The 25564-nt window shown below is 38.9% G+C and overlaps 1 protein-coding gene across 3 annotated transcripts; it reads left to right on the top strand.

The window, feature by feature from the left end:
• Positions 1-1093: 1093 nt before the first annotated feature.
• LOC140953100 (serine/threonine-protein kinase mos-like) lies at positions 1094-18057 on the top strand. Of its 3 annotated transcripts, XM_073402600.1 has the most exons (3): positions 1094-1218; positions 10406-10499; positions 15039-18057. In XM_073402600.1, the coding sequence occupies exon 3, from the start codon at positions 15232-15234 to the stop codon at positions 16159-16161; it is 930 nt and encodes a 309-aa protein (XP_073258701.1). In that variant the 5' UTR covers positions 1094-1218; positions 10406-10499; positions 15039-15231; the 3' UTR covers positions 16162-18057. The 3 variants fall into 3 exon arrangements, with proteins under 3 accessions (XP_073258701.1, XP_073258707.1, XP_073258716.1); XM_073402606.1 differs by lacking the exons at positions 1094-1218; positions 10406-10499 and adding an exon at positions 11552-11683; XM_073402615.1 differs by lacking the exons at positions 1094-1218; positions 10406-10499 and adding an exon at positions 14052-14066.
• Positions 18058-25564: the final 7507 nt, after the last annotated feature.

Raw genomic sequence — 25564 nt, 5'->3', positions numbered from 1 at the left:
AGCCCATGATATATGAATGATACGTGAAAGGCAGACCACACCACCGGGTAAACTTCCCATGCTCGTTTCGAACAGTATTGTGGGTTCGTTTACGTCACCTTCGATTTTGACTTGATTTTGACTTTGTGGGACTCAGAAATACGTGATAATTTTAAGTGAACTCTTTTAGACTGTGGAAACCTAGCTTGTCGATGAGTAAGTTCGATTACCAGTCGTTTTACGGGAAAGAAGCCTCCTTCCTCCCCAATTTGGCCTCTTCTCGGAGACGAAACAAAACCGACTTGAGAGTACAGCGGAAATCGAGCCTTTATAGAGTGTTTTCACATGACGTCACGGCGGCCATATTGGTGTCCCAAAACAATGAAACGGCGGCCATGTTGGTGTCCCAAACCGGTCCTGTGGGAGTTGAACTCTTTTCTTATGCAAACGCTTTCTTTTGTTCCAATAGATTTGCATATATGCTGGCCACGTGAGTGAAAACACTCTATTAGTTTATGTGCGCGCGATATTTCGTTTCAAACGCAACCTTCATCGAAGGAGCTATAAACGTAAAAATTATTTAACAAGTACCCGAAATTAAAACAATAAACTGGCGAGACCACGTGACGTCTTTACGAACGTTTTGAAGAACTTACATCTCTTTCACCCGCTTTCAGACGTGGACCGAACCAAACTCCTAAAAAGTAAAAAGGGCTCGATCAGCTAGTTAGCCACGCGAAGCCTAGCCTCCCACGCAGGCGTTTTTAGAGAAGAAATACGAGCTCCCCTCAAAACGCCTGCGTGGGAGGCTACGCGAAGCCCACCTTACCGAGAAATCTGGCAGGGAAGCTAGACCCTCCTGGCATCAGGAAACGAGATAAACACCGTTAAAATTTATTTTATTTTATCTCTGTATCAAAGAAACTCCAACCATGTTAGTTACCTATCATTTCCTTCTGTGTCATGGTTATTATCTTTTATCAAGGGGGCCTCCTATGTCGTCATACACCTCCTCCCCACCCCCCTGCGAAAGGTGGATGTGGTCCTTCCGAGTTATAGCCCGGATTTTCCTAAATGTGGAGTCCTGGGACGGGTTACATCAGGTATCTTGTGTGTTAAAAGTCTCCTCCCTCAAGTGTCTGTTGATCCAGTTCAGTGTAGGGGTAAATATGCGGAATTTTGGCTGATTTAAATGCTTTCATCACAGTCTGCTGCCACGAACAGACATCAAGACGAAAGGTAGGTACCAACTGCTACTGTTTGTCACTGTATACCAACAAAAATTACTCAAAAGCAAACAAGTAACTGGAGTCCTATTGTCATCCGAGCAGTGCCTCCACTTAAACAGCGTCGTGTGGTTAATGTTAATAAATTCTTTGCTGCTTTAACATTTTCAATCTGGGTTCTGCAAGTTTCGATAGTTGCTAGTTTCTCTACTGCTTGAAGTGCATTTTTATGAATGTGGCTGAACAATTAAAAAGCGATGTTTACGTTGTCCACACATATATATATTTATTATTGGCGAAAATTATCCTTTATCCAAAAGAATATCCTGTTTCTATTTCGTAAAATACGATTATCGAGGCATTGCTTAGTAGTCAAAAAGACAAAGTGCATAACGCTTAGTAGGAACGGAAAAAAGAATAAAAAGCAATTTTATTCAAATGAAAATAGCGATGATTAATAACGTTATCCGTTTTGTTTATGACGATTCTCGTGACATTGCTTTCACGTCTGTAAAATGATTGGTTGTTCGAACAGGTAACTGTCACCCGCTGTTTAACCCACTTCAGTAACTGAAGAAGCACGATTTTGAGATATTCTTACCTAGTCCCCAGGCGTTCCGCCGGACTCGGGCAAACCTGGATCCTATTGTGAGCCGTGACGTCACCGTGAGAGTCTCGCCAACCAAGTTTCCCAGAACCCAGAAAAAGCGCGTACAACGAGGTAGACTTACTAAGAGAACGCCTGGGGACTAGCTGAGGCAGAGATATGTCCATATTAAGGGCAGGGGGAATGAATCAGGAATTAATAAGTCATTTCACTTTTTTTTCCTTCCTACAGCCTCGCAACCGTAGTACAATGTATATAGTATCATTTGGATAATTCGAAACCGGCCTATTACAAGCTGAAGCCAAAACTTGCTAGCGCAACAAATTTGGAGAGCAATTTACCAAAAAAATTCTTGCAAAAATCTTTATTAGAAGTAGCAGAAATAACAAAATTAGAAACTAACAAAGTTGAGCAAATATTATTATAGCAAGGATATGTATATGAAATGTGCAAAATGTATTTAAAAATATCCCCTCATTATTTAGCAAATAATTGAAAACATAAAGGTTTTATCGGCAAAAATTTAGCACATTGAATGACTAATGAAAAGTGACCCATGGCGAAGAGGACCTTCAAAAATCCAGCGAATTTAGCAAATATACCAAAAGAAACAAGGATTTTTTTCTGCAGCCTCTCATAGCAAGAGTGATTAATAGAATTTTTATTTTATAAAAAGACTATGAATACTTTAGCCGCGAAATTTCCAAAAGTATAAACATGCCCTCCTGCCACGTGGAATAGCACGGATAACACATTTTAGATTTCTGGGAAACCTCCCAGACCTACCCCTCCACCAAGCTAACATTAACACTTTCCTCTCGCTTAGGGGAAAATGATGGCTTAGGGGAGGGGGAGGTGGGCAGTTTCTCGAAGCCTAAATTGATCCGTATAAGAAAGGTAAAGAAGATTCTCGACTAGTCACGAGGAGGACTGGCACTAGTTGACCTGCCAAATGTAATGCTTCGAACCATTGTGAGATGATTTCATAGACACTTTGTAGGAACAATGTTTTGATACAGAGAAACTGGAGCTACTCGTTTGGCAAGTGGTGGGAATCGTTGGTTATAATTTTCGAACAATGGAGGGCGTAGTCGATCACATGACCAAATAATTTAGATTTCTTTTATCAAGTTTTTTCGAATTTTAGTTTTCTGTACCATATATCGTTCCTCGTGGATGCCTTTAACCATAGTTTTTGGAACTGTACATAAAAACCATAGCTTAAATCTAAAGGATTTTTTTCTTTAACTAATGATGACGGTCATTAGTCAACACTCGGATTAGTCTGCTGCAGAAAAAAGAAAACGATTTTATGCATAATTTACTGCACAGTTTACTGAAGTGTTTATATATATATATATGTATCCTCCAGTCTAAGCAGGTGCCTTGAGGTGTGAAATAATAGAAAAGATAAACAATTGGATGTACGCCAATCTTTCCGCAATATTTTTAGCTCTGACATCCGCACAGAAACTATTCTCACAATATGGCTAACATGTGCTTTTGGTAGAGACAGTGAAAAAGTAAGAGCGGCATAAACACACAAGATAGTAATCCTGGCCCTTGTCAATAGCCACCGACGAAGAGCAGTCACTTCCGTCGTTCAAGTATCACTTCGCTTCATAAGGTAGATTGAGAATCATGACATTAACTGTATCTTATTGACACCTGACTAAATTTGAATTATTGTGGGGTTTTTTAAGCCTCGGAATTCCTCTCTTGCGGCCATTCTTGCAATGTAAGTTCGTCGAATATTATATTATTATATTACGGTTGGTGTGAAGTTTTAGCGATTTTTACCGACCTAATATATGTACATGTAGATGTAGATTATCTTGATGCCTTAAGAATACTGATCACTAGAAGGCGTAAGAACGAACAAATCATTTTTTGGTGAAGCCTATTTTGTGATTAGGAATTATGTGCGCGCAATTCTAATTTAACACATCGCAAATAAATACTCCGAAGAGTTATTTGTCCTCCGTAAGGCCGACCGCTACTGGAAAATTGTGCAATCCCCTGCTTGCCTGCTAAGAATTAAGAAAAAAATAAGATTAAAATACGCAATTGGTCTACTAGCTCTGGCAAATGGTATTGACCATTTTGTCATACCGATATACCTTGTAATATAGACTCTTGTTAATTCAATTAGAAAATGGTAAATTCTCTGACTTGTAAATTTAAGTTGACAACAATTGACTCGCCAAAAATTTGACTAAGTTATTTACAAAACATTTTTGGCACCAATCCATACTTAAACTGCAAAACAGTCCATATCTCTAAGAAGTCACTGGGTAGGGGCGAACAGGCAATAAATGAAAAAGGAAAGTGGCGTTGAGAAAAACCGACTGGTTTGCAGTCTACGGCCAATTATTAAAACGACATAAGGGAACAACTTTTTTATTATTACATTATTTCGTTTTTTGTTATTGGTATTGTTGCTCTTTGTTGTTAGTTTTTGTTGTTGTTGTTTGAATGTTTTTTTTTTCGTTTTTTGTTTCTTGAAGAATTTTTTTTTGTCTTTGCAAACTTCTCCAACAACTGTCATTAATGTGTTAATAGAAGTGGCGGATTCAGTGAAGGGGCCCAGAGGGCCCGTCCCCCCTCCCCTCTTTATTTTTAGAGCAAACTGAGGCCCAAAGGGCCGAAAGAAAAAAATTTTTGAGACCGCCCCCTCCTCCTTTTTCTCAGGGTCTGGATGACCGGGTTCCCCCTTATCTGATCCGCAACTTAATGGTCTAACATGAAAATGTAGGCCGACACAAGGAACTGGACGATAATAGAGACCTAAACCAAAAATGTACGTTTACAATGCGTATGGCTCCCTGGCCGACCAAACGGCACAGATAAGAATTAGCTTCAAAACTATACTAAGAAGTATTAAAACCCCATATGTTTTAATTACTCCCTTATACTTGCGGTTTGCTCCTTTTATTTAGCGCCATGTTGGTGTTCCAAAGCGATGAAACGGTGGCCAGCGTTAATGTAAAAATGTTTTTTTTTTGTCGCAATAAATTTGCATAGCTGTCGGCCAAGAGAGTGAAAATTCTTTGTTTCATGAAGCCTCGGTTTTGAAAAGGCAGCTGTAAAGTAACGGATGAATAACGGCGAATTTATAGATAATATCCCTTGCTCTCCCTAGGCTGTGTCAAAATAAGAGACCGATTTTCCTCTAATGCGTGGCTCGAAAAATAGCCAGACCTTTTCGTTTCGTGCTTGGAAGACTTTTCTTGGTTGTTATTTCTTCAGTTAATGTCAATATTTCTTCTTGTATCTGTGGCAACAGACATAGCAACAACCGAAAAAGTAATGAGAAACAAAATACGGTAACACAGATTCCGCGTGGCGCTTTTGGCTTTTGTGTGTAAGCGTAATTGACAATAGCGAATTTTTAAATTCGTAGTGGCCGTCGTTGTTGACTTTAAAAAGTAAACTCGCGCTGCCTCAAACTTTATCGAACTTATTCTATCTCGTTTAATTCGTCAAATGATGGCAAACTTTTTTGGAGTTGAGTGTTAAGGACTGTATTAAAGTTCAGGAAAAGGACAAGAAAGTTGATGTCTTGTCTTCACGTCCTCGACAAAACGTGAAATTAGGCACTTTCACGTTGCAGTTGTGTAACGACGGCTAAGATATGTACAAAAAAGCGTGATGAACGAGCAAAGTTGTTGTTTTACTAATATAAACCTATTATTTTGTTGCCGTTCTCGTTGCTGTCCCCATCGTCGTTGCTTAAGCTCCATATTCTTGATTTTACGGTCTACTGCAAGAGAAAAGCTTCCATAAGAGGGTTTTAATTTGTCGTCAGTGATTGCAGGTGGTTTTTTTCCTGGTGGCTTTACTCAGACAAGGGGAACTTACCTAATTACTTCATTCAATGTAATATGAAATAATGAAATTCGTGGTGAAGCAGTTTCACAGAAAAAATAGAAATTAAAAAAGGAAGAAAAAGAAAGAAAAAAAGACCTAGGATCGCACGCTTTTCGTACCCATGGTCGCTTGGCCGTACTCTGCACTGTCAGGTGATCAGCAGGACAAGCTCTGGGGAGTTCGAAAAATTATTTTGTTGGTTACTGCCTAACTTTCTTATTCCAACCGCTCGATAAATAATGTTTCTTAGTTGTTTGTTGTTTTTGTTGTTGTTTATTTGTTTGTTTGTCTGTTTGTTTTGTTTTTACCATACATGAAGGGGGTACAACCTCTAAAGAACCTTAAAGATTTTTTTTTTTTTCACCAGGAAAGAGCCAAAAAAAGTTATCAATGAAGGTTATTTTATTATAGGAGGCTACGCCTTCTCACGATCACAATGATTAAACTCTTACAGCTGTCTTCATCACTACGACATTTTTACGAAAACCGGTATCAAAATGACGACGGCTATCGCGAGTATTTACCCGAAAAAAGGGGTACTTCACGGGCGTGCATTACTTTATCTTGGTCGTCTCCGTCTTTAAGGTCTCTATTACTAAAGGGGGAAGCGTGTATGAAATGCGTGCGAGAAGATATGAAAAAGAGTGAAAAGGATAGACTCTCTCCTTTCTCCCCCTCTCCGTTCCGTCTTCCCTTCCTGAGTCGTGAATCGTGACGACGTGCTATTCTTCCTCGACCTATCTGCCTTATTTGCCGGGGGCAAATTACAAGAGAAGACTGGTGACGAGTCAAATCTAACAGCTCAAAAAAGAGCGCCTCAAAAAAATGGTGTTCACTAGCTACAATAGCTTACATTTAAGTATTTACACAGCAAGACTTCATCCACCGATCAAAGAACCACATTCTTCTACACAATAGTGTAGCGTGGTAAATACTGCTGTTCAGTTTCTTCCATGTGCCAGTGAATTGTGGGGGATTTAATGAACAGGCTCATAAAATTATTATCAAATTGTCACGTAAATGGTCAACCTGCAGAATTGCACCTTGTGATTTTGATAACGCTTCGGCACATCTCAGGTGACAGCCACTGACCCTGTGGGGTAGTGATAAGCCGATAAGAGAGTTGCCCCATACCTCTGTTTCAAAGCTAGACTAAAAACTAGACTATTGATATTAAAATATATTTTTTCCCTCATGCAATTAAAACTCATTTTTGCACTTAGCCTCTTTTCGAATGTGAGAGTTTTTGGAATGGTCTATTCCATAACCGTCGGTGGTTTGAACTTTATACAAGAACACTGCTTTGTGAAGATGAATTTCGTCCCGTTAGCGAAATATTTTGTTTCTGGTTTATTTGTGGTTAACTTCTGCAAAAGCAACGTGACAACTGACTATGAAAATTGACTGGATCAATATTACTGGGAAGAAGATGAAATGAGATCCTGGAAGTCTTTAGTTGAAAGAGCAAACTTTCCACTAAAAGCATAAGCAGATGATTGAAGATTCTTTTGTCCAAAAATATAAACAGCTGTTTTACGATGATTTTTCCAAAGGACAGGAAGACTGTGGGCTTTCCACTCTAAACGTCCTAGTCATGTAGAAGCTTGTGCCTGAGGCCACGGCTACTGAGGAAAATACACATTTTTTACACTTGTTTGATATTCTACATGATTAAACTCTTGATTTTTTACAGAGCGATGTTCATTTTGATTTGAGTCAAAAGTGAGGGTTTTCTTCCTTATATCTGATTCATCCAAGTCAAAGACGACTGTAATGTTCGTCTCGAATCTACCGGAAGTCAAAGTTTTGCCGCGATCGTAGGAAAGATAGTTGTTTCTAATGTTGTCGCGAAGCAATTAATGTCAGCATTATTCCTCCATGTGATAAATAGTGTCAAGAACAATGACAAATACGAGTAGGAGAGTCTACAAAAGAAGGAAGTTATTTTTCAAACAAAATTAAAAGTTATTAAAATAGCAAGTATGAAATGTCAAATAGAGTTTAGCATTACCCCAGAAATGTGTGGCCGAAAAAAAAAATAGTGGAATATATATTTCATTTGAAATTGTCTTCTTTTCAAAAAACTGGACCATTTCTTTTCAAATATTTATTTCTTGACAATGACGGTTTTTTTCCTTTTTTTTCTAATCAAGTGTCAATAAGCAGTATTTAGTCAAAAGATCACCAGCCTCCCGGGTCTTTAATAACAATTTCAACATCCGCAGATATTCTCCTCACGTACTCCGCATATTTCGGCAATATTCCGTCTGCTCTCTTTGACGTCTTGTATTTTCACAGCCATTAATCACCTGCTACCTGTCTATGGTAAAATGGACACAACATTGTGACAAAGACTCATGTTTACTTGAGATGATAACCGTTCATTCTGTCCTAATAACAGGTAGTTGGAATTCATCTAAGGCCGCATAACAACTTGGTTATCTTTCAATTCGCAACTTAGACAACGACGAAAAATTTGCAAAAAGTCGTATACTTACCTACAGGTATGCTTTATTTGTATCTTTTATCAACGTTGTGTGCTGTACCTTGAAATATCTAAGATCGGCTATAAACTCTTTGTTCCACCACACTGAGTGAGTAGATGTTGACGAAGAAACCGGGAAATTCACTTTTGCTTCGTTCTATTTTGTAAGCTTTGATCGTTCGAATCACCTGCTAAGTGATTTACGAGGACCAATTGGTTTTGACTGTTACGATGTTTTATTACCTGTTTGGTTAAGGCGCGTTTAACTGGGATTGATTTAATTTCAAACTTTAAACCCAAAAACATGTCTTCAACTCTGAGGTGAGAGAACGCTTCATTCAATGAAAACAACTTTAACAGTCGGAATTGATAATTTTATCACCTCTCGCCACATATTTTATCTAGTTAAGTGTTAACACCATAAGGAGAAGTTGGAAGTTTATCAGTGATTGTTAGCCCTAGTTGTCCTGCAACTAGCCATGAAAATTTCAAAAAAAAATTTTGAAAGTCCACTTAACCGCATTTCTTCAAAATGAAAGTGCTTCAAAGTCAGACAACTGATTACTCGAGTATTGCCGTAAGTTTACAACATAGGTTTTCTTTCTAAAGCCTTGTACAGTCAAAAATCACCTTGCAGACACCCAGCTATAACGGACACTCCGAAAATATACATATACAGACGGCAGCTAAATGCCCGGCAGAAATAAACTACAGGCCCGGGTTGTTCGAAACATTGATAGCGCTATCCACCGGAAAAATCCCTATCCAGCGGATAAGTATTTGGGAAACCAATTGCGCTATGCAGTGGATAGAGATTTATCCGGTGGATAACGAAACGGGGGCCAGATGTTTGACCGAAATAAACTTCCGCTATCACGGACTCTCGCTAACGAGGACACTAACTCAAGTCCCCACCATGTGCAACATTAAGGGAGCTGACTGTAGATGCAAACAAGCAACATAAATCCAGCGATGCAAATGAAGGAGAGCTGAGGTTTTTTTACGCACTCGGTGTCTAATATTTTCTTTAATATTTTCTTTTTTTTTCTCTTTAAAAATAAATGATCAGATCAGGTTCTTAGTGATACTTTCTAGCACTGACATTTAAAATCATGGAACATAATGGATAGCGGGTTCGACGTGGATCCTTCCCGTTTAGCTGGTTACAACATTTGCTCTAGTTCCGAACCTAAACTGCTTACTTCCCTAGCATACTTTTAGTGATTGATTGTAAGCTAAGCTAGGCAAGCCCAACCTAACTATCGCCCACTTTCCCGCTTCCCCCGAAAAAAGAAAAGAACAACTGATCGTAGTTTAACCCCAACAAATCGTTGTAGCTTGAAGATGTCTTGTACTGTACTTGATGGAGTATCTTTGGAGACTTTGTACAATAATACCAACGTGAACTGAAACCTGGCAAATAACAGGATGTTTTTATTGTAAGACCTCTATTGTTTATGCACTACTATTTCCATTTATTTATTTCCATTTAAAGCCCTTTCGGTGCACTACGTGTTGATAAATTTCAGTTTTAAGCCTGTAATGACAAACGAGAAATACCGGATTTTCACCTGCGATATGCTGCTTCAAGCACAAGGGCAAACATAAGAATCTTGCGTCGGGAAAAACCAACGCCGTGCAGGCATAAGAGTCAAGTGCAAACAAAAGCTAACGCAAACAAAAGACAATGACGTCAAGTGCGCCATATTGATCTCCCAAAACAATGAAATGGTGGCCATGTTGGTGTCCATCCTCGGGGACCCAGGGGCGTTTAGTTGGGTTGGGACAAAAGCCAGCGAACGCAGGAGCCCATAATCTGGAGCGAGCAACTTCCATGCGCTCGTGTCACGGCTTTTTCACGGACCAGTTTATTTTTAGAACGGTTTTTGCACGAAATTTGAATATCTTTTAAATTCCACAAACCAGTTAGCAAACCTACAGACCTAAACTGATATTTTTTGCCTTTTAATAACGTTTAGTTGTCCTTCTTGATATCTTATACCTTTAATGCGCTCATAGCCATTGGTGGAGATTTCTATTTTCGCTGGAAAAAATTCCCTAAAATGTGTCTAAAAATTAATTGGTCCGTAACTGGAAACGCCGTGACACAGGCCTAATATGGGGGTTGTTCGCTGCTGATTATGGGCTCCTGGCGAACGCCGTTTTTCCCCGCCGATTATGGTTGGTGTCTTGTGGGAGTTGAACCTTTTTCATCTGTAAAAACTTTCTTTTTTCCAGTTAAATTGCATAGCTACAGGCGTCGTGAGTGAAGACGTGCTATATTTCGAAACAAGAGAGACATAACAACTGAGGACTGATTCGCCCATCTAAGGTAATTCAAGATAGTCTTTGTTTCTGGATTCCACGCTTTTGATTCCGAATTTCAGGTACTGGATTCTGGATTCCTTGTCCTTGAGCTGAATTTCTGGTTCCATAACTCAGGATTCCCGATTTAAAACTTTCCGGGATTCCGGTATCCGATTTGTTTAAGTTCCGGTTGTTTCCTTTTGTTTCTAATTACATCATGAGGATCTCAACAATAGGGGTAGAAGTAACTGCAAGGGGTATACTCGTTGTTTATAACTCTCTCCGTTCAGACAATTTTCATACGTCAGAATGTGACTTTAAAGACCGTAATTCTAATCTGCTTATCTTAGAATCGATTGATTTTTTTCGAAACTTTAAAGAAAAAATTAGTATTCACCATTTTCACATACCCCATATAAAGCACCTTGTTTACACCCCAAAATTTTACATAACCATTGTCTTGGCTTTCTCTTGGGTTGACTGTAATACCAGGAGAAATTGGAAACAATGGTAATTCAAAAGTTTGGTGGGTAAACAAGGTGCATTATAGTCTATGTCAGGAGCCCATCAATGGGTTCCTGTCCATGTGAAAGTAGTGAATTATCGAAGCCTGAAATGATTCTTTCTCCTCTTTTAACGCAAAGATCCAAATTAACAAGGCTAGAAATGCAAATGTTTCCAGCACGTGCAATACTGATGAGCAACACCTTCATTGTGTTTGTACTAAGATAGCCAGAACGCATTCTTACGTGAACGCACCGTGACTCGAGCCCTATTTTACCTGTAGTCACGTTACCCTTGGCAACGGTACCAGGCTGCAACCTCGTCCCTTGGCCAGGGCTTATACCTCAGAAACTGTGGGGAAAAGCACTGGAGACGAGGCTGTAACAGACCGCTGAGCAAGGGTAACGCGCTTTCGGGAGAAGAGTGAGCCTCGATTTATGATTGATTTATTGCATTGTATGCCCTCGTTTTGATTGAGTGGAATATGGAATGAGTTTGCATTTGAATTTGCTTTACGCGTGCCAAAGTGTGCGTGAACAACGCCACGAAAAGTTTTGGGTTTTCCCTGCCAGCGTGCGTCTTGCGCCCAGTATGGAAAAACTGCTTTTTTAACCAAACTTCGGTCGAATTGACAGGTAACTGTAACTACAGAGTAACAAGTAACAGCCCGAGCTGCTGAAATAGCAAATCACAACAAATACAAAAGTGAGCATGCAACAAAGTTCTTTTATTGACCCCAAATTGGACTTTCAGTCGTTTATATAACTGCAGACTCTTCCTTAGTTGTTTTAAGTTGTATATTTCTTCCAATCTAAGATCATCAATTTACTATTTGAATCTCTTACCAATACTAACTAGTAACTTGTGTTAAGAAGCAGTCCACCTGTTTAGGATTGACTTTGTCCTTGCGTTGTTAACGGTGTATATTACGCAGTGTTACCAAGTTTATATTAAACATGTCACTAAAAGCCACAAACCGTACGTCGGAATTGAGCTTGGTGAATTAAGGAAAAATAAGTTAAGAAGATTCATTAGCATAGGGACCGATGCTAATCCAACTTAAATTATTTGCACTGATTGGCTCGAAAATTAGTTGGTGAAGAGCGAACAGAACATTTTTCAAAGAAAACTCTAGTTTGTGTTGCAGACTTCTTTTTTAATAAGAAAACAAAGGTAAGTAAATTGAGGCGTCTTCAAACTTCGGGGATTTCTGAACTGTGTTTACTCAGGATAAAGCAAAACTAAAAATCTGCTAAAAGCAGAATAGATTAAACAAAAGACAAACAAATGATGAATTATAATTACCTTAGGAAATGGAACAACCTCAATACGGGCTTTTTCTATGCCTGTAGGATAACAATTTAATTTTCGACTTTTTGACATGCGTTATATGAAGCAAAAGAAAGAGATTTTGTTCAACCGAGCAACTTTGTGCTGATATTGAAAACATGAAAGGAAATTGGTTAAAACTAAAGTCAGGATGGTTAGGTTAGGGGTCACTTTGAACAAACACAAATGAATCGAATCGCAAATAAATTGCTTTTTGTCAGTTTTACACATAATTGTAGACAGATTACTGAAAGATGGTCATGGGCCAAGTCACGTTTATTCCTTATATATTACTTTACGTTTGCCATGCTATAATTTGGATTTATTTTCCCACATGTCTTCATCTTCAAATTATCATTGAATATTTTTTCATAATTACTTCTCATGTTTTCCCCGAAAGTAAGTCGCGAAGAAAATTTCGAAAATCTTGCAGATAATTCAAATTTGGATCAAATTTACAGTTAATGTTTCTGAAAGTAAACGGTTCTTTTATTGAGACATTCATTTATTTTTTGAGGCAGGCCGACGCCGATCGGAGATTTTAAATCGCACATTTATTAAATAAGTGGACTTTAATCAGACCTCATTTCTAATTGCAAATTAGCACTAAATTTCGAATACCTGAATTCTCTAAAACAAAATAAACCATTTCTCACGGAAGAGCATTTTTATCGAAAATTGATGAGAATGCATGGTAGCGACTAAATACAAATTAACGAGATATAGTTGTGATACATGCAAGATTGTATCAAGACGTTGAAAGGCTCATTTTTGGAGCTTAAATTTTAACATTAGTAAAAACAGTAAACTATGCAGAAGTTCAAATACAAAGACCGCATTAGTATGCGTAGTTCACTTGTACTTACGAATGAATATATGCAGAAACGTGCAAATAATCTCATCACTATCTTAGAACTGAAATATACCCTTTGACAGAACAATATCCAAACCCACTGCTCGACTTTTAACAGTGGAGAACTTATAGTGGTCTGTTACTGAATTACAAAACAACTTCAGAAAGATCAGTTAGTTTAATTTAAATTTAAAGTCGTTTTTGTTAAGGTAACCACGGCCGCCACTTATCGCAAACTTAAGCTTAAGTCTTGAATAAGGATGGATCCTTCTAGACAGCTAGCGGCGGTTCAGAGTTAAGAAGCTTCTCACGCAAGGCACTCAGGGATACTATACGTTAATACGACAATATCTTCTGTAGCATATCTGTAGTTAATATCTCAAGACAAGTGAAGGTTCGATTGATAATAGGCTCTTGTGCAACAATTAGTAAAAAGCACCAAGTCTCCCTGCACAGTCAGGCAAATGGCCTTGAGCTGATTCAGCATATCATAGCATTCAGAATATCATAGAGTATTTCACGATATCAAAGTGATTTCCTCTTTATTAAATATGTTTTTTCACGCAGCTTGTAAAATCTTTTTGTTCCCGGGTGACTCTCGCGTGCGTAATTAAAAGGTGACGAATGACTACTATGACGAGGCTTTTCCCAGCAAATGGTCCATATGGTAGGATAAATCGGAAAGACGTTCATGATTTCAATACACCCCTTAGCAACATCCTGTCAATTGACAGAAGTGCGCGTCGAATAATTCATCAACAAAACCGCGACAAAAAAGGACAGCTGTCTCTCGCTTTTGAAAAAGGGAAGCCTTTTATGATTTCATTCAATAAATATACGGCCAGCATTGCCTGACTGTGGCGCTGTTTTTGCCACAGATACTGTTGGAGTGTAAGCTTTCTGGAGGTAAGGATTTGTCTCTATCTTTCAAAAATAGCGTCTTAAGCCATCTGCCAATAAGGACGCTACCTGCTTAAAACACTTTTTTTGAGGGTCATTTTGAAATATAAACAAAGAACGCAGCTAAGCGATTATTTACTAGCGCCTTGTACAAGAACCAACAGAAAGCTACGTGAAAACTGGTGACTTTGCGGGTGTTGCTTTAAGACTCTGCTCTCTCAGGACAAGTTTTTTTTGGTCATTGCGCAATCGAAGCTAAAACTGTTCGGTTCAATGAAGCTCATTGTCATGACATTTAGTTTTTCTCAACGTCGATCAAAAGCTTTTGAACAAAAGATTGGAGAGGTGATCGATTCCACGCATGCATGAGCGATTAGGCGCGACTTGTTGAATGAGACTCACTGGCGTTTACTTTGGCTGGCTCATGATGATGCTTAACATTCTATTCGTAAACAAAAGTGTGATTTGCTTAAAGAGTAAAATACAGTATATTTTCGGTCTTGTTTTTGATTTGCTTTGCTGTCGCATTCAGAGTGTATAATTCTCAAAAGCAGACGATTTTTACTGGGTGTCTTCAAGACCATTTCATTCAAGAGCGGATTCATTACAAACAAAACTGCTGAATAATTGAAGATTTCATTATTATGACCTAATTCACATTAGTTCATGCCTGTAGGAAAGAAAATGGGAAATTGAAATGCAAAAATTCTTCCAAGCGCCATATCCTTCACGCAACACGAATCATTTGAATCCAATTGACTTCCTTCTTTCCCTTGGTTTCTGTAATCATAGCATAAATTAAGGGGGAAAAAGGAGTCAGGGAAGTTTACACGCGTTCAAAGCGTGAAATAAAGAGCCTGCCTCGAAGAAACGCCTCTTTACGGGTAACAAATGATAAACATTTCTAAGGTGCTCTGTGATTGGCTAGCGCTTTAAATGTCAGTCTCTCTGACCAGCTGTTTGCTTGTTTTACATCAGCTGAATAGAACAGTGGCTTGCATATCCACCGAAGTTGCTGGCGACTTCATCTGGAGGCCTCTTTTGGAGGCAAGAAGCTGGACTTCGCTCAAAAGACTCCACCACGAAGCTGGCCTTCTCAGCCTTGTGAAATTCATCTCGACATAAAGCTGATAACCAACCTCTTGGATCGAGGCGAATATACTCTCAACAAATGCTAGCGAGCAACAGGCTTCCGCTAATTCGCAGTCGATCCAAAGAAACTGTAGAGACAATGGCCCCTCAATGCAAGGCCTTTGTTCAAGAGATCGAAATCCTCTCGGACGACGAAACAGCCCTCGTTCAAGTTTCTAAGCTCCTTGGAAGCGGTGGCTTTGGCTCTGTTTACGAGGGGAAATTTCGCGGAAAAAAGGTTGCGGTTAAAAAGATGAACACCAACTCAAAAAACCCGCGAGCGGTCTTGCAGAGTTTCCAAGCGGAAACTTCTATTGCCTCGTTCTGTCATCCTTACATTGTTCGGACACTAGCAGCTTCAAGCTTAGAACGTCCTCTCTCCGAGAGAATGATAATTATGGAGTTCGCCGGTCCAAGAACCTTACGAAATATTTTGGACAATGAAAAGGAAATTATTGACGAGGAGAGAAGAATCAAATTCGCCTCTCATATAACTATGGCGTTAGAATTTATTCATGGACAAGATATCGCTCACTTGGATGTTAAACCTGCAAATATTCTAGTTGACTCCAAAGATATTTGCAAACTAGGAGATTTCGGTTGCAGTCAAATTGTGGATGATGGTGAGAATCTACCTGCTAGCCCAACCTATTCGTACCTGACAGGAACTTTCGCTTATAGAGCACCAGAACTTCTCAAGGGAGAAACACCATCCCCAAAAGCGGACATTTATTCACTGGGTATTTGTTTATGGCAGTTACTAACCCGGGAACGGCCTTATGGCTCCGAGAATTTATATGTTGTTGTATTTGGCGTCGTTGCGTACAATTTGCGACCACGTGTGCCAAGCGTCGATAAGATATCCTGCCATTATCAGCAATTAGTGGAATCACTTTGGCAGTCGAGTCCGTGTTTACGGCCAACGGCCAGTGAAACTATAGGGATTTTACGATCAATGCAGAGAAGTTAGTAAGTTAAGCTAATGGTAAGCTACTTTTAGCCGTTTTATTCCAAGGAAATTCCTCACCGTTGATGTCAAAAGGAAGCAATTAAGTTTTAATTCGATCACCAATCTCTTTCCCTCCTTTGAAATGAATTTCTTGCTTGTATTTAGATAACAATGCGTCAAGATTAGGAAATTTTTTCAGGATTAAAAATACTACCCATGAATGTATTTTTTACTAATTGCGTTTAAATGATTCAACTTTCAGACGAAAAAAAATAGTTTTGAGAACCTTTGTTGAAATTTCCAGTCTTTCTTAAAATGAATCACTAGACGAGAGTTTTATTTTACTGCAAGGTTCCAAAGAATGAGCGCTGCCCAGAACAACCAATCTGAAGACGGTTCGCGCAAAATCATCGGTTTTTGTTTCACTGAGCAGAAATCATGACTTATTATAAATACTGTTTAGCGTATGTTGCAAGTTTTCTTTATTTAAATTCAAGCAACTATTTAATTGCATTTTGCGAAAACGATCGACCGATTTGCTATTCCAAGTTGACAAAGGCTTACATGGAAGTCCCTTTGTTTGCACAGTTTTATAGGACAATTTAGCCATTCTTCTTTTGTAGGGAGCTTGTTTCTTTCCATTATAAAGAAACAGAAACCTCAAAGGTCGTCAAAAAGTTGGATAGATATTTTCTCTGTTTTGCCCGTTAAACTCTCTTGCATCCAGTCGGAAAGGCCGTCTTACACAGAGTTGAAAGGGTGCATGGTTAAGGGAAAATATAATTATGTAGTTCAAAGGCCTCTGATATAGGCGCTAAAAGTGCTTTTTAGAATAGTGAAAGAAAATATTATGATGGCTATGCATTCTGGACGTTTATTTGTCTCAGAGCATGCCATTTTTACCTTTTTATTACTTAAACTGTAAATGCAATTTTATACTTAAAACCGTCTTAGATTAATACTTGATCGAGTAACCCGCGGATTAGACAATTGCTAAATACGAGAGCCGGGATTAGAACTTTTAAACTTTCTATGTTTCTGAAACAGGCTAAGTGACTCCATATATCATATCTACGGATATTTTTGAAACCTTAGAACAAAAAGACGTCTCGTAAAAAAATATAAAAACAAACTAGTTAAAATTTAATAAATTTTAAATTTATTTGAAAGGACAAAACATATATTTAAAAACCTGAAATGAAGGTTGCTAGAGGAAAGATATTTTATTCGTCCAATTATATTCCTACGAAATGTATTTCTTCTTGATACATGTATTTTTATGTCATCATGTCGCGAACGCACAGAGAGGAAGCTAGACGATTTTCACTTTCTGTCGTTTGATTCACCTCGACACTAGTTTTACACTAAATCAATACTAGGGTAAAAATAGAACAAGCTTTGTAGATGTTTAGCATTTAAAAAACAATAGATTTAATACTTAACATAACAGAGGAACACGTGTTAGTTTAAGTGACTGCTTCCTACGAGCAAAGGTCACTGAAATTTAACCATTTCCTCAGACATATTTTTTTCTTTTAACTTTTCAATTCTCTGACTAACATTTTTTCCGCCTCTTCTTTGTAACACGTACAATTTATTCAACACAATCGTCAATTGTTGCTTCAGTTCTCCAGTAATGCGATATTTATTTAATCTTCCTTTCCCATACTGAAAACGGTTACTGCAGGTACAACTTTCTATGCATTGCAAAATGTGTTTAGAGTATCAGTGAGCATAGCATTTGAACAAAATGACTGATTTTAGTATATTGAATTTTTGAGAGATGTTTCTTGAATTTCGCAGAAACGTCCTTCACAAGAATACAGCCTTAACTTATTTATGATGGGTAAATCATTGACAAATGTTGTTCTATTTTAAACCGAATTTGACATCAATAAATTGCATTTAAAAACAGTATCGAGCTGTGTCTTGCAGATTTTTTGTACAGTCCCTCAAGTGCGAGTTTTGTTTGCGTGTGGAACGTCCTGTCTAAATCATTGTCAGTCATAGTTAATTTGATTTATGCAAATAAGAAAATGTCCTGTCGACTTAGAAATTGTGTGATGAATATGTATGTAATTTATATTTAACCCCTATTACGCAAGAGAGGTGTTTTGCTCCTCTGAAACATCTTTCAAACCTTTCACCGGACGTGTTTTCCCTGGCACTGCTCTAAAAACAGACTTTTCTCATTTAAACTCCCTGGAACACAACCGTCAATGTTTCAAGTGTTTCTGCAGTAGCTAAGATTCTTTTAGAAACATAAGTATTTTTAATGTCTGAACTCTTCTTTAAGGGTTTTTCAAGATAATAGTGCACTCAAAACGTAACGCCAATATACCAGTAAGGGATTCGATCACTTGCAAGGACGGCGATAAACAGAGGATGGAGATTTTCACGTTTTTTAGCGTATTACGCTTGCTCTGCGATCACTCGAAATCCCAGAACTCCAGACAATTGCCCTTAAATTACAGTGTCTATGGAAACGAAGGTGACATTGAAAATTTTGCTCTTCTCCTGATAGCTAGCGATGAGGTGCAGGCAACAAATTTCTACAAACTGAGCAGACTAGGTTCCCGTGCGAACTGAAAGCAAATCAGAAACTCTAATCTATTTCCCCGGGCCTGTTAGAGCCGATATGAGCCGATATGAGCCGAGAATGGTCCTTATCTGTGTGGTATGAAATCCGGGGTCTTCATTATAGAGTACCAAACAGGTTCTTTCGCTTACAGGTGGCCGCTAAGGAATTCCTTATTGTGAAATATTATGTTTGACCTTTGGGGTACCTTTCTTGCCCAATCGGATAAAAATAGATTTTGTGCGTGGTTTTCGCTAGAAAAAGCTACCATGATTTCAAATATGCCATCCGGTATAGGTGTCATTCTTAAAGTTCTAAAGAGACGTCAGTGAAAAGGAGCTGAGGTAAAAGTAGCCGGGGTAGAAAGCGTAGTCTGCGCAGCTGGCGGTATTGTGTGATAAAGTTTTGGCGGCGGAGCCGAGATCCAAAATTAAGGAGTGCGGACGAGGCGTTTGAAGTTTGGTATTTCTCGAGGATTCGCCGCCAACTAACTCGACTGGTACAGCGGCTCCGCCGCCAAATCTCACTCGCCTAGTACACAATACCGCCAGCTTTGCAGGCTAAGAAAGCGTTCCCTTGCAGTTTGCGAGCAAAGAACTGACGAGGAACGAGAGTCAAAGACCGCGCGAAAAATGGCACGAGTAAAAGAGCGGCTCTCGTTCCATTTCCCGCGAGGCCAAAACCGACAATCCCGTTCCTCGGTCTCTCTTTGCTCCGAAACCAAACGGAAACGCTTGCTACGCAGGCTAATGTAAAAGAATCTTGCAAATAAAATTATCAAAAACTGATTATTCCGTGTGGGAAGGGAAACGGTTCAAAAGCGTTCAAATAGCATTTTTCCTCAGGAACACTTTCGCAGAATTTGACATAAATATGCGTTAAGGCATTTCCTAGAAAAAAAAACTTGTACTCACCATTCAGTTAACAGTTAGCAATTTGGTTTGACCCTTTAAGTCCCTTTTAGTGACCAACATCAATTTTCTCCAAACAATATCAAGGTCTATTGAATACATAATCACGAGAAAAAGTTTTGAAAACAAGTGACAAATTCTCTTATTCGTCAAATTTGTTGGTGGACTGTTGTCGCTTGCTGTTGTTGCACAAACGTCTACCTTTATGGCTGTACACCCAGCGAGGAAAGATTATGGAGATCGATCGTAGGCGATATCATTTGTATGTCTTTCATGTGATAACATAAGTTTCTATGGCAGATTGGATGTGCAGACGACATATCTTGCAAAAACAGTGTAGCATCTTGGCACGGCAGTTCCAGCAAGTACATCACAATACAAGAGAGAAAACTAAACATTCAAATGCCACGAAACGCGCTAGTTTGACAAAGACTGGTTAAACTAATTTCTTGAAGATGATATTCGTTATAGTCTTGAAGTTGTTCCGCATCCCGGGGGGGGGGGGGGGTACTCAACAAATGTTTTCACTGGGAGGCTCTGCCCCGAGGTCCAACCCCTTACCCTTTTATATACCATTTTTCACGAAAAGGTATTTTATTTATTTATTTGATTTTATTATTTGATTTTATTATTTTGCCAAACACAATGAATTACAGGCAGAATAAAAACGATAATAAATAGGTTAATTAACATTAAATTTAAAATTTGTACATTACTTGGGAGGAGTGACTGTGGCGGGGAAATCTCCGAGAAGCCGAGCTTATGAGGAATAGAGATTTCCCCCCACGGGCAATATAAATACTAGGCGGCATTTTAAGAAATAAAGAAAAAAGTCCTTTATTTAAGTATATAAGTGTGTTTAGAGGAAAATATAGATATGGGGTGTTAAGGTATTTAGGTTGCATTTTGTCTGACCCTTAAAAATGGTTTGATCACACGCTTGAATATACTAAAGGACGGGGCATTTTTGATGTCGTTCGGGTACCCCTTTCGTATACATTCTATTGAAAAATGCTACCCCTTTCACACACCTTGTCATATAAAAGATACCTCTTTCGGGCGGAGCCATCATAGAGAGTACCCCCCCCCCCCCGGTTTCGGATCGTCTAAATTTTACGTGGACTGCTTCAAGTCTACGGTTTCATTCACTATTTTCTCTCTCGAGGATTCCCTCTAGCGATTCCCTCTACTGCCAACCCACTAAGAATAAAAATAAGGCTTGCACTAAGATAAAATAGTGAACGATCGGTAGATTTTAAGGCATAACGTGACCATGCAAGCAGTTTGAATTTTGCCCTAAGTTCTCTGTTTACTGAAACATATCTTCGGCTGAATGTAAACGGATTATAATGAAGAAAGTTTGAACGATGCACGTCTATGGAAGTGAAGCCTTTTCCCCTTTTAATATGCCTTTACGCTATGAAATTGTACAGTTGACTCCCGATAACTCGAACCTCGCGCTCACCCGAACCAAAATCGATTTCCCCTGTATTTCCGTCATACATTTACTGTAATTTTACCCTCGGTAACTCAAACCCTCGATAACTCGAAGTAATTATTGTTTTCCCTCGCATCATTTCTATATAATTTTACCCTCGATAACTCGAACCATGCCCTAAGCCCTCAAAAAGTCGGGAAAAAACAGTGTACTGGCCTCCGAAACATTGAATTTGAATTTCCCATTGACGTGTAGTAGGCATATAGTCTACTAGTGGATCGATAGTGGGGGCTGATGTTGTGTGTCACAAATCCAACGTGAAATACCTTTACTTCTCAAAAAGTAAAATGCATGGTCTATTTAGGCAACGTTTTGTCACGTTACGTTCTACTTTATAATCTAAAAGTATCTTTCAATTCTCACTCGACATTTCAACAATTAAATGTGACTGAAAATGCTCACTCTGCAGTAAAAACTGTTTTTGCCTTACTCTCGGCTACTGTTTTCGAGCTCCCGATAACTCGAACCTTTTTCGCCGATTTCCCTTGAAGGTTCGAGTTATCGGGAATCGACTGTATTGCTAAGTTTCTTCGCTCTTATATGGACGATTTGTCAAAAACACTACCCAAGATACGAAAAGTCCACTTCTTTTGACAAATGCGTCGCTCCAGAAACGTCTTTAATTGCTATAAGGCTCCTTACAGTAACTGTTACAGTAACTGTTACTGCTTCTTAAAACTTCTGTTTGATTTCACTTTAAGAATCCACTCATTTTGCAAAAGAACACTATAAGCAACCATCAAACTGCAAATTTACCCGGAAGGATATTCAATAAAACTATTACTTATGTAACACTCGTTTTCACAAACGATTGGTCAATACCGGTGACTGCATTTTGTTTACGGAGAACTGAGTTTAAGTACAATTTCATGTACCAAACTCTCCGCCTCTGTTTTATAAGAATTCGTAGTTATTTACCGACACGCAAGCCAAATGATTTTCAAGTACAGTTTAAAGAGATTTATCGCAACCCGATCTTTAGAGCAACTAAAAAATTCTTTTATCACAAAGCTTAATTTTCTCAGAAGAAAATCTGTTAACCACAGATACATAAATACATTCCTCTGATAAATAAAGGTTGAATGTATGTTAGGTACGGTATTAGAGACGAATCTATTCATTCATCTATCTCTTTTGTCTACAACGAAATTAAAAACGAAAAATTCTTGCGGTGGAACTTGTAAAGATATTGCATCTCGCAGCTTGATATTCGCTGGTGCCGCATGGATTAATGTTAAGTAAAGGACCGAACAAAAGAATCGAATACGATTCTCAAGAGAAATTAATTCGCGATAGACGGAGGTAGTGCAGCTGTTTCGTCTATGCAGTGATTGCTAACGGCTAAATTAGCCTTGGCCTATTCCCAGAGTTATATATAGTACGATTCTGACGTTACTCTAGCCTCCCCGCAGGCGTGCTTTGGGGTTCGTTTGTCACGCACTCATTTCTGACAAACGAACCCCAAAGGACGTCTGCGGGGAGGCTAACGTTACTCATACTATAAACAACACTCATAATGATATCCAAAGTTGAAATACACTTAGCTAACAGGTTTTTCGCGGCTAGTAAAATGCTTTCACTATTTGACGTGGGAATAACTTACTTTAGCTCAGTTTTCAGCGGAGCCACCCAGGCCAGTAGTGAATGCCCCTGCCGCCTACACAGAAAATTGCGTGGGTTTTAAGCCAGGCCGCCGGTTTGGCTTAGTCCGCTGATCAATCAGCGCATTTCTCCCAAACCTCGACACAACTGGCCACGAACGTAATGTTGCTGAAAATATAAATAATTTCCATGAATTTCACGGTTATAATAACTCTATAACAAATAGCAATGAATTTTACGGTTATAAATCTGAAGAGTGGTTCTGAAGTCAACTTCTATATCGCCCGACCATTTAAACTTACTATCGAATTGCATAAGACTCGCTGCGGAAAGTAAACATTTTTTTTCTTTTTAGTGGTCAATTAATATAGGGCCTGACGTTTTAGAACTTGTAGTAGAAGAAAGTGAACAAATAAAACACTAATTTCATCAGTACTCAGGATTGCTCATTTTCTCCTCGGCCGTGCGAATTGACCTAGCCCAGTACTGTTTTTAAACCTTCAAGAAAACCTTATGAATTGGAATAAACTGAAGTAACCAGCCCAGTGTGTGCGATTTGAAAGTTGATTTAATCGAAAATTGTCTTGAATTTACAAGCATTTTCGTTAACTTGGAAACTGTCAGTACCTCGGTCTTCAATAGGATCTGACAAATGATACTCTGCGTCGCCCATGAAACCGAGGTCTTATGCTCAAAATTATGCTGGGTTGGAAGGATTATGCTCTTAATAATGCAGGACTTAAGTGACAGTTTTCGACATTTTTCCCCCGTGGATATAAAATAAACATTCCTAAACAGTAATTTATCCTCATAGCATGTCTTTGTCGCAACACGGTAAACTAAGTTATGAAAGGAATCCTCGACTACCTTGGCAGGCCTGTGTAGCAGACGCTTGGAAGTAGTGGGCGAAGAGAGAACGGGCGTGCGCTAGGGAGACAAACGTGTCTCCTTCACGCGTGCCCGTTTTTCTTGTGCTCATTACTTCCAAGCGCCTGCTACGTAGGCTAACCTTGGCAAAGATATGCAGCGAGGCTTGATGATGTGGTCCCTGCCACCTGCCACCTGGGGAAATAAGAGGGGCGAAAAGTGCTTTCCGCAGGCAATCCCGTCAAACTGAGAGATTTTACACCACGTTTCCCAAATTTAGGGCAGAAGACTGCAAAGGATCATAATCGACCCTGATTTCCAAGAACTCTGGGATTGATATAACGCACGCATGTTCCCCGAAATGCGCTTATTATATATGCAGTGATAATAATAATAGTCTAGACATAATTACTGTCAGTATTACTTTTGAAACTTTAACTGAATATTAGTACCTTGGCAACCTTAACATTATGAAGAATAATTGTTAAATAACCCAACGAGGCCGTAGAAAAAGGTCTAGCACTCTTTCATGTCCGTGTACGTACCATCCGCCATTATTTGTAAAAAAAACGTACGCTTATAGATCGTTTTCACAGACACGCAACAAGAAAATAAATTGGAAACCGTTGAGTGGAAGAAGACAAAAAAATGAAACGTTATAAAAGACTAATTTATATAAACAATTTTCCAATTCTCGAGTCTTTGTGGCCCACAGTTTCTGAGTTATTTGCCGAAACATTTCACGCACCTTTGTAGAGCTTTTTATGGAGACGCCAAATTGGTGTACCATTTTGGTGCACCAATATGGCTGCCGAAAATTAAAAAAAAAAACATCTGGAGTTCACTTTTTCTATAAAAGCTCTTTCTTTTCACTCTACCAGTAGCATACGTGTGCATGAACATATCTTCTAATACTTGAAATGGAGAAGATTTTCAAATTTGGAGGCTCTGAAACGCTATTTTCACTTGCCATGAGATATGTCTCCGAAAAATCGACCTCGAATATGAATATGACAAGCAATTGCAAGTCTGAGTGACTATAATCAAAATAATGGAGTCTAAAGTCCAGATCTCTTCTTTGGTGGATTGTTTTAAGACATGCTTTTCCAGTCTTCTCTATATGCTTTCATAAAATGGTTCACAATAAATGATGTTAAGATAAAATCGTTGGGCAAATTGATAATGAGTCATAACGCGGTTTTCTTAAACACTGGCTAAACTACGTTTGAATATTTGGCCCAATGTGTCTGGCTCAACAGGTCCGGGGGGGGGGGGCACCTGCCCCCGTTGCCCCTTGCTAGCTACGGCTCTGACTGCTGAAAATCAAGACGAGAGACTTTTTCTCAACGAGACAGCATTGACCTACTGTGAAAACTCGGAAGTTCAAATTGCTGTATATTGCATGCTACGGGGATGGAAACTTGTACAAAGATTTACTTTTTGTTTATCTTCAACCTAGTGTAAATGAGAATTCATAAAACCTCGCTATTTCGACTTAACAATTTGATGACGTCACTGTGAAAACCATCTATTGTATAGTATTGTAAGACTTAGCCAACTGAGGAAAAGATGATCAGTACTGCACCGTGTGTTACAGCCCGTAGGGGGAGGAGTATGTTATATTTTCTTGGCGGGAAATCGTGCGATGCATTTGTGCAACCTGCGTTTTCCTTGGTCGGAAATCGCGCAAGAAATGGCGTGGCCTTCGTCGTCGGGTTCAAAAACTTGTTTACTTTAAGAACTTGTTTTCAACTATTTCATAGCACAAGGATTTTGTGACCGTAGTGCTCCGTTTCTAGTAAACTGTTTAAAAAAATTGTCATGGCGACAAAGATAAGCGGAATTCAACCTATTTGCTTATAAATGAAGAGCTAAGGTAAAGAGAAAAAAGAGAACGGCAGGGAGAAAAAATTAGGACGCGAAGAGCTAACAAAGAGAATTTACGTGGAAAATTTATGCAGCATCTGA

Source organism: Porites lutea, chromosome 1 (assembly GCF_958299795.1).
Source record: "Porites lutea chromosome 1, jaPorLute2.1, whole genome shotgun sequence".
NCBI lineage: Eukaryota > Metazoa > Cnidaria > Anthozoa > Scleractinia > Poritidae > Porites > Porites lutea.
Note: the sequence above shows the minus strand (reverse complement) of the source record. Positions and strands in the feature narration are given on the sequence as shown.

Excerpts from the sequence above, each read along its gene's own strand:
- LOC140953100 (XM_073402600.1), top strand. The coding sequence starts at position 15,232 with ATGCTAGCGAGCAACAGGCTTCCGCTAATTCGCAGTCGATCCAAAGAA.